The following is a 9,606-nucleotide window of genomic DNA, read 5'->3' as shown; positions in this document are numbered from 1 at the left end:
CTGAACCAGGGGCAGGCTGAAAGAGAATCTGAGTCTTACGTACATTCACCTCACAGCTGAAGTGTGCATACGCATCTGCATAGGTGTTCAGAATCTCCTGTAGGTCGTGTTCAGTGTGAGCAACAAGGGTGACGTTGTCTGCATAATGAAGTTCAATAATGGAAGCTGCCGACACCTTTGTTCTTGCCCGGAGTCGTCTTATGTTGAAAAGACCCTTTACCCGGTACTCGATGTTCACCCTGCTGGCTAAATTGGCACTGGCACGAGTAAGGAAGGCAGCCAAGAAGATGGAAGAGAGAGTTGGTGCCAGTACACCCCCTTGTTTAACCCCTGTTTGGATGGGGAAGAACTCTGACTGGGTGCCATTGTGCAGGACACTGCAGTTCATGCCATCGTGGAGTTGCCTCACAATGGCGATGAATTTTGGTGGGCAGCCAAAACGGCTAAGGGTCCACCAGAGGGCTTCCCTGTTGACCGAGTCGAAGGCCTTGGTTAGGTCGATGAATGCCATGTACAGGTCATGACGCTGTTTTCTGCACTTTTCCTGTATCTGGCGGGCAGCAAAGATCATGTCAGTGGTGCCACGTGATGATCTAAAACCACATTGAGGTTCTGGGAGGAAGTTTTCCGCCTCAGGAAGAAGTCTGTTTAGGAGGACTCAGGTGATAATCTTGCCAGCTACAGAGAGCAGCGAGATCCCAAGGTAGTTGCCACGGTCTGACTGGTCTCCCTTGTTCTTATAAATATTGACAATGGAGGCGTCTTTAAGAGCTTGGGGGATTTCCTCCTTTTCCCATATATTCTTCAGGAGAGAGTGGAGACGGCTGGTAAGCAGAGGTCCTCCTGCTTTATACACCTCGGCTGGGATTCCATCAGGCCCTGAGGCTTTGTTATTTTTCATCTGTTTGATGGCAGTAGCTACCTCATCCAGGGATGGAGGATAGCTGAGGTGGGTCAGCTCTGGATGCTGAGGGACCTGCTGGGTAGTCAGGACATCCACAGCAGTGTTTCGGTTGAGCAATGAATGGTAGTGTTCCTTCCATCACTGAATGAGGCCTTCACCGTCTTTAATTATGAGCTTACCATCAGATGAGCGGAGGGGGGCTGCGCCACGAGTGACTGGCCCATAAAATGTTTAAGTGGAAATGAAATATTCGTGCATCTTGTGTTGATGTGCACGTTTTTGTGCTTCACATGCTTCATTTTTAAGCCAGTCATTCTTTAGATTGCGAAGTTCTCGTTGGGCTGTTTCTTTCTTATTGCGGAAGGTATCAGTTTTGGTCCGAGACTGAGTGTTGTTCTGCCAGTCAGTAAAAGCAGCACGTTTATCATCGATGAGTACTTTGATTGCCGGGTCGTTTTCATCAAACCAGTCCTGGTGTATTCTATTGACCTGGCCGAGGGTCTCTGCAGGGTTTTGTCATAACAGTATTAAGAGTACCCCATTCAGCACTGGGATTCACGTTGTTTGCTGTTGGGTTGTTTATCAGCCCATGCTCGAGCTGCTCTCTGAAAGCATGTCCTACCGCTGGATCCTCCAGACGCTTGGTATTAAAACCTCTTTTGGAGGCTTGCTGCCTTCGTCGTTTTGGGACTTGAACATCCAGGCGTGACGGGCGTAGGTCATCTTGACAGAAGAGGGCAACGCCCCCTCCGCGTCTATGTAAACGAAGGTGATGAAAGAGTTGATATCCCTCAATATGACACGTTTTAGGCACAATTTGCCAAGCCTCACATATGGCAACGACGCTTGCGGCGGCTAACCTGACTAGTTGCCAGCTCGTCAAACTTGTTAGCTAGGGAAGTGACGTTGGATAGTAGTAGAGACGGGAGATCAGACCATATCCGTGGAACTTCAGTGTAGTGGTACGGTCTGTCAGGGGTGGGTTTCTCTGGTTTCCTAGTGGAGGTTACGGTCCTAATGGGCTTATGTTTATGACGCCCCTTTCTATGGCTGCGCGCGTGGAATATGTTCAGTGACTTCAGTCGAGCGATAACACTGCCATCAGGATAACCGTTCCCACGCTTTAGATGGTACAGAGTGCGTCGGGAGTAAGTGATTGGTGGCCATCTGTTGATATCTGTTGTTGTGGACGGAAGTGTTTGTCCCCGGTGGCCATAAACTCACTGGCGGCACTTTGAGGGCCACTGACACTGGTAGACATCTGTTAATATTTGTCAGTCGTAAACACCTCGGTGGTCCTTGTCACTGGCACTGCCCAATGTCTGGTATTACACTGCTGTGTTTTTTTCCTTGGAGTACACTATCGGAACACTGTTTGGTGATCAATCATTGCACTCATCACTTGAATGTTTTGCTGAATAAATCCCGGTGTAGTCAGGCTGATAGGGCGTTGGGATATAGCATGGGGTGCAGGGCCAAACAGACACGGCCTGACTGCCAAAACTCGGAGCGCCTTCAGGGCACGTCTTGTCTCACTGATGGTTGACAAGTGTGTGTGTGTGTGTGTGTGTATGTGTGTGTGTGTGTGTGTGTACAGCAGTAGTGGTCACGTGTGTTCTCTGTGTTACAGGTGAGCCGCTCGGCAGTGGTGGTCGTGCCAACATGGAGACTCGCCCAGTCGGCCGACTACGCTCCCTCGGCCCACACCAAGTCACTCTGGCCACACCCCACCCACTGCACCCCGGCTACCCCGCCCACACCGCCCACGGAGCCACCCATAGCGCCCCCCACTACCCGGCCTACCTGCAACACCCTGGCCACAGCGGCTACGAGCCTCACGCCACCCACAACGGTGACCTCACACCACGCCGCGATGATGACAGGTCACCCAAGTCCTCTGTCTCTCACCTGTCGCTCCTCTCAGCCTCCTTCCCCTGCAGGTGAGACCCTCCCTCCTGCAGGTGAGACCCTCCTCCCTCCCTCCTGCAGGTGTGACACTCCTCCTGCAGGTGAGACCTCCCTCCTGCAGGTGAGACCCTACCTCCCTCCCTCCTGCAGAGGAGACCCTCCCTCCCTCCTGCAGGTGAGACCTCCTCCCTCCCTCCTGCAGGTGTGACCCTCCCTCCCTCCTCCTGTAGGTGAACCTTCCTCCCTCCTACAGGTGTGACCTCCTCACCCCTCCTGCAGGTGAAGCCCTCCCTTCCTCCTGCAGGTGTGACCCTCCCTCCCTCCCTCCTGTAGGTGAAACCCTCCCTCCCTCCCTCCTATAGGTGAAACCCTCCCTCCTCCTGCAGGTGTGACCCTCCCTCCTCCTCTAGGTGAGACCCTCCCTCCTCCTCCTGCAGGTGAGACCCTACCTCCCTCCCTCCTGCAGGTGTGACCCCTCCTCCCTCCTGCAGGTGTGACCCTCCTCCCTCCTGCAGGTGAGACCTCCCTCCTCCTGCAGGTGAGACCATCCTCCCTCCCCTCCTGCAGGTGTGACCTCCCTCCTGCAGGTGTGACCCTCCCCTCCCTCCTGCAGGTGTACCCTCCTCCCTCCTGTAGGTGAGACCCTCCTCCTCCCTCCTGCAGGTGAGACCCTACCTCCCTCCCTCCTGCAGGTGTGTGACCCTCCCTCTCCCTCCTGCAGGTGAGACCCTCCCTAACTCCTGCAGGTGTGACCCTCCCTCCCTCCTGCAAGTGAGACTCCTCCCTCCCTCCTGCAGGTGAGACCCTCCTCCCTCCTGCAGGTGAGACCATCCTCCCTCCCCTCCATGCTGCAGGTGAGACCCTACCTCCCTCCTGCAGGTGTGACCTCCCTCTCTCATGCAGGTGAGACCCCTCCTCCTCCTGCAGGTGTGATCTCCCTCTCCTGCAGGTGAGACCCTCCCTCCTCCCTCCCTCCTGCAGTTGAGACCCTCCCTCCCTCCTGCAGGTGAGACCCTCCCTCCCTCCTGCAGGTGAGACCCTCCCTCCCTCCTGCAGGTGTGACCCTCCCTCCTCCCTCCCTCCCTCCTGCAGGCGAGGCCCTCCTTCCCTCATGCAGGTGACCCTCCTCCCTCCTGCAGGTGTGACCCTACCTCCTCCCTCCTGCAGTGACCCCACTCTCCTCTGCAGGTGAGACCCTCCTCCCTCCTCCCTCCTGCAGGTGAGACCTCCCTCCCTCCTGCAGGTGAGGTCTCCTCCCTCCTGCAGGGTGAGGGTCTCCCTCCTCCTGCAGGTGAGACCCTCCCTCCTCCTGCAGGTGTGTGACCTCCCTCCCTCCTCCCTCCTGCAGGTGAGGCCCTCCTCCTCATGCAGGTGTGACCCTCCCTCCCTCCTGCAGGTGTGGACCCTCCCTCCTCCCTCCCTCCTGCAGGTGAGACCTCTCTCCTGCAGGTGAGACCCTCCTCCCTCCTGCAGGTGAGACCTCCTCTTCTCCTGCAGGTGAGACCCTCCCTCCTCCTGCAGGTGAGGGTCTCCTCCTCCTGCAGGTGAGGTCTCCTCCTCCTGCAGGTGAGACCCTCCCTCCTGCAGGTGTGACCCTCCCTCCCTCCCTCCCTCCTGCAGGTGAGGCCCTCCCTCCTCATGCAGGTGTGACCTCCCTCCTCCTGCAGGACCCTCCTCCTCCCTCCCTCCTGCAGGTGAGACCCTCCTCCTCCTGCAGGTGAGGGTCTCCTCCCGCAGGTGAGGTCTCCCTCCCTCCTGCAGGTGAGACCCTCCCTCCCTCCTGCAGGTGTGGACCCTCCTCCCTCCCTCCCTCCTGCAGGTGAGCCCTCCCTCCCTCATGCAGGTGTGACCTCCCTCCCTCCTCCCTCCTGCAGGTGAGGCCCTCCCTCCCTCATGCAGGTGTGACCTCCCTCCCTCCTGCAGGTGAGACCTCCTCCCTCCTGCAGGTGTGACCCTCCCTCCCTCCCTCCCTCCTGCAGGTGAGGGTTCCCTCCCTCCTGCAGGTGAGACCCTCCCTCCTTCCTGCAGGTGTGACCCTCCTCCCTCCCTCCCTCCTGCAGGTGAGACCCTCCCTCCTCCTGCAGGTGTGACCCTCCTCCTCCCTCCTCCTGCAGGTGAGGCCCTCCTCCCTCCTGCAGAGACCCTCCCTCCCTCCCTCCTTCCTGCAGGTGAGGTCTCCTCTCTCCCCTCCGCAGGTGAGACCCTCCCTCCTTCCTGCTGAGGTGTGACCTCCCTCCTCCCTCCCTCCTGCAGGTGACCCTCCCTCCCTCCTGCAGGTGTGACCCTCCTCCCTCCCTCCCTCCTGCAGGTGAGACCTCCTCCCTCCTGCAGGTGTACCCTCCCTCCCTCCTGCAGGTGAGGTCTCCCTCCTCCTGTGACCTCCCTCCCTCCCTCCCTCCCAGAGACCCTCCTCCCTCCTGCAGGTGTGACCTCCTCCCTCCTGCAGGTGAGGTCTCCCTCCCTCCTGTGTGACCCTCCCTCCTCCCTCCCTTCCTGCAGGTGAGACCCTCCTCCCTCCTGCAGGTGAGGGTCTCCTCCTCCTGCAGGTGAGGCCCTCCCTCCTGCAGGTGTGACCCTCCTCTCCCTCCTTGCAGGTGTGACCCTCCCTCCCTCCTGCAGGTGTGACCCTCCTCCTCCTGCAGGTGGAGCCTCCTCCTCCTGCAGGTGTGACCCTCCCTCCCTCCTGCAGGTGAGGGTCTCCTCCTCCTCCCCTCCTGCAGGTGAGACCCTCTCTCCTGCAGGTGAGGGTCTCCTCCCTCCTGCAGGTGAGACCCTCCTCCCTCCTGCAGGTGTGACCTCCCTCCCTCCTCCTGCAGGTGAGGGTCCCCTCCCTCCTGCAGGTGAGACCCTCCCTCCCTCCTGCAGGTGTGACCCTCCCTCCCTCCTGCAGGTGTGACCTCCCTCCCTCCCTCCTGCAGGTGAGACCCTCCTCCCTCCTGTGCAGGTGAGACCTCCCTCCTCCTGCAGGTGAGGGTCCTCCCTCCTGCAGGTGACCCTCCCTCCTCCTGCAGGTGAGACCCTCCCTCCTGCAGGTGAGACCCTCCCTCCCTCCCTCCTCCTGCAGGTGGGTCTCCCTCCTCCTGCAGGTGAGGGCCCTCTCCCTCCTGCAGGTGAGACCCTCCCTCCCTCCTGCAGGTGAGACCCTCCCTCCCTCCCTCCTCCTGCAGGTGACCCTCCTCTCCCTCCTGCAGGTGTGACCCTCCTCCTGCAGGTGTGACCCTCCCCTCCTCTAGGTTTGACCTCCCTCCTTCAGGTGTGGCCCTCCTCCTTCAGGTGTGGCCCGGTAGTGTGGCCGCCCTACACGTCACCATAAGGCTCATTATTGTCTCATAACTGATGGTGTTCACCTTAAACCACACCCTGTGTTATTAGACCCCAGTTATAGCACACACCAGTTACAGGTCCTTAACAAGTAGAAGTGGTTTCTATTATGACTGGGGTCTATAGACTGGGGTCTATGACGGGCTATTATGACGGGGTCTATTATGACGGGAGTCTATTATGACTGGGGCCTATTATGACTGGGGTCTATTATGACTGGGGTCTATTATGACTGGGGTCTATTATGACGGGGGTCTATTATGACGGGGGTCTATTATGGCGGGGTCTATTATGACTGGGGTCTATTATGACTGGGGTCTATTATGACGGGGTCTATTATGACGGGGGTCTATAGACGGCTATATGACGGGGTCTATTATGACTGGGGTCTATTATGACTGAGGTCTATTATGACTGGGGTCTATTTTGACGGGGGTCTATTATAGCGTAAAACTCTAAGGTGTTAAAATATCACGTTTCACTACATGCTCTCTCTCTCTCTCTCTCTCTCTCTCTCTCTCCTCTCTCTCTCTCTCTCTCACTCCCACCCCACTCCACTCCACTCCTCCACCCCACTCGCCCCCACCCACTCCCCCACCCACTCCACTCCCCCACTCCCCCCCACTCCCCCACTACTCCCCGTCTCCCCACTCTCTTCCTCCTCCCGGATATTACCTGCCAATTATTCACCAACTTCACCCAGACCATTTACATATGCTGTATATATACCTTGAGGGTTCTTGAAGTAGTGTAGGGTAGGGCGTGGTTCTTGTGGGTGAGAATAGGTCCATTTTGCCCCAGTTCTAATAGGCCCCAGTTCTAATAGGCCCCAGTTCTAATAGGTCCCAGTTCTAAGAGGCCCCAGTTCTAATAGGTCCCAGTTCTAATAGGTCCCAGTTCTAAGAGGCCCCGTTCAATAGGTCCCAGTTCCAATAGGTCCCAGTTCTAAGAGGCCCCAGTTCTAATAGGTCCCAGTTCTAATAGGTCCCAGTTCTAATAGGCCCCAGTTCTAACAGGCCCAGTTCTAATAGGTCCCAGTTCTAAGAGGCCCCAGTTCTAATAGGCCCCAGTTCTAAGAGGCCCCAGTTCTAATAGGCCCCAGTTCTAATAGGCCCCAGTTCTAATAGGTCCCAGTTCCCACAGGCCCCGTTCTAATAGGCCCCAGTTCTAATAGGCCCCAGTTCTAATAGGCCCCAGTTCTAATAGGCCCCAGTTCTAATAGACCCCAGTTCTAATAGGCCCCAGTTCTAATAGGACCCCAGTTCAATAGTCCCAGTTCAGAGGCCCAGTTCTAATAGGCCCCAGTTCTAACAGGCCCCAGTTCTAATAGGCCCCAGTTCTAATAGGTCCCAGTTCTAAGAGGCCCCAGTTCTAATAGGCCCCAGTTCTAAGAGGCCCCAGTTCTAAAGGTCCCAGTTCTAAGAGGCCCCAGTTCTAATAGGGCCCCAGTTCTAATAGGCCCCAGTTCTAAGAGGCCCCAGTTCTAATAGGCCCCAGTTCTAAGAGGCCCCCAGTTCTAATAGGCCCCAGTTCCCACAGGCCCCAGTTCTAATAGGTCCCAGTTCTAATAGGCCCCAGTTCTAATAGCCCCAGTTCTAATAGGCCCCAGTTCTAAGGGCCCAGTTCTACAGACCCCAGTTCTAATAGGCCCCAGTTCCAAGGCCCCAGTTCTAATAGGCCCCAGTTCTAATAGGTCCTAGTTCTAAGAGGCCCCAGTTCCATAGGCCCCAGTTCTAATAGGTCCCAGTTCTAATAGGTCCCAGTTCTAGAGGCCCCAGTTCTATGGTCCCAGTTCTAAGAGGCCCCAGTTCTATTAGGAGTTCTAATAGGCCCCAGTTCTAATAGGTCCCAGTTCTAATAGACCCCAGTTCTAATAGACCCCAGTTCTAATAGGTCCCAGTTCTAATAGGTCCCAGTTCGGATAGGTCCCAGTTCTAATAGACCCCAGTTCTAATAGACCCCAGTTCTAATAGACCCCAGTTCTAATAGACCCCATTTCTATTAGACCCCAGTAGCTCTCGACTCGTCACATAAAGGGGAGTCGGCGTATCCTAGATTAAAATGTAGTGTTTTAGACTTAAGTTTGTTCGCTCTTGTTCTAAGGAAGAAAAAATTCAGCAAGGCTGGGGACATGTTGTTGTTGTTGTTGTTTGTAAGAGATGGTGTGTGTGTGTGTGTGTGTGTGTGTGTGTGTGTGTGTGTGTGTGTGTGTGTGTGTGTTTGTCGTAGTAACAAAATCCTTCCCGCAGATAATGTAAACAACATAATTAAGAAGCAAACAAACTGTAGCTCTACCTCATTACCCTAACGTAGTAAACACACCCAACCAACCCTAACTTAACCCAACCAAACCTAACCTAACCAAACCTCCAACCTAACCTACCCCGAGCCAACCCAACATGACCTGACCTGACCTAACCTGACCTGGTTCTTCCCACAGTTTGACGTCTTCCATCAACGACCTGACTAGTGAGGCGGTCGTGTTGGAAACAGCCATCAAGAATAATGACACGTACCAGGTCAAGAGGCTCAGAACTGCACCACGACAAGTTCCAGGTCAGTACAGGTCATGAGGTGGGAGGAGGGGTGTTACAGGTCATGTGGCGGAGGGGCGGTGTTACAGGTCATGTCGGGAGAGGAAGGTGTTACAGGTCAGTGGCGGGAGGGGAGGGTTACAGGTCATGTGGCGGGAGGGGAATGTGTTACAGGTCATGTGTCGGGAGGGGGAGGTGTTAGGTCATTGACGGGAGGGGGAGGTGTTGGCAGGTCATGTGGCGGAGGGGAAGGTGTTGAGGTCATGTGACGGGAGGAGGGTACAGGTCATGGCGGGAGGGGAAGGTGTTACAGGTCAGTGACGGAGGGAGGTGTACAGGTCATGGCGGGAGGAGGGGTTACAGGTCATGACGGGAGGGGAGGTGTTACAGGTCATGTGACGGGAGGGGAGGTGTTACAGGTCAGTGGCGGGAGGGGGAGGGGTTACAGGTCAGTGGCGGAGGGGAAGGTGTTACAGGTCATGTGACGGGAGGGGAGGTGTTACAGGTCATGTGGCGGAGGGGAAGGTGTTACAGGTCATGTGATGGGAGGAGGTGTTACAGGTCATGTGGCGGAGGGGAGGTGTAGGTCTTGTGGCGGGGGGAGGTGTTCAGGTCATGTGGCGGACGGGAGGTGTTACAGGTCATGTGGCGGGAGGGGAGGTGTTACAGGTCATGGCGGGAGGGGGAGGGGTTACAGGTCATGTGGCGGGAGGGGGAAGGTGTTACAGGTCATGTGACGGGAGGGGAGGTGTTACAGGTCATGTGGCGGGAGGGAGGTGTTACAGGTCATGTGACGGGAGGGGAGGTGTTACAGGTCATGGGGAGGGAGGGGTTACAGGTCATGTGACGGGAGGGGAGGTGTTACAGGTCATGTGGCGGAGGGGGGTTACAGGTCATGTGACGGGAGGGGGAGGTTAGGGTCAGTGACGGGATGGGGGA

General features: G+C 56.6%; 1 protein-coding gene across 1 annotated transcript in view; it reads left to right on the top strand.

Moving 5' to 3' along the window:
* The first annotated feature begins 2,554 nt into the window (after positions 1-2,554).
* The window catches only part of LOC121863520 (putative uncharacterized protein YHR217C), an 18,709-nt gene continuing 11,657 nt past the window's right edge, over positions 2,555-9,606 (top strand). The window contains exons 1-2 of the mRNA XM_042362242.1: positions 2,555-2,844; positions 8,574-8,689. Of these exons, the coding sequence (XP_042218176.1) occupies positions 2,567-2,844; positions 8,574-8,689 (394 nt within the window). The 5' untranslated portion in view covers positions 2,555-2,566. The remainder of the gene's footprint in view (positions 2,845-8,573; positions 8,690-9,606) is intronic.

The sequence above is a fragment of the Homarus americanus genome, unplaced genomic scaffold, assembly GCF_018991925.1.
Source record: "Homarus americanus isolate GMGI-L3 unplaced genomic scaffold, GMGI_Hamer_2.0 scaffold31656, whole genome shotgun sequence".
NCBI lineage: Eukaryota > Metazoa > Arthropoda > Malacostraca > Decapoda > Nephropidae > Homarus > Homarus americanus.
The sequence above is the reverse complement of the archived record's forward strand: the minus strand, read 5'-3'. Positions and strand labels throughout refer to the sequence as shown.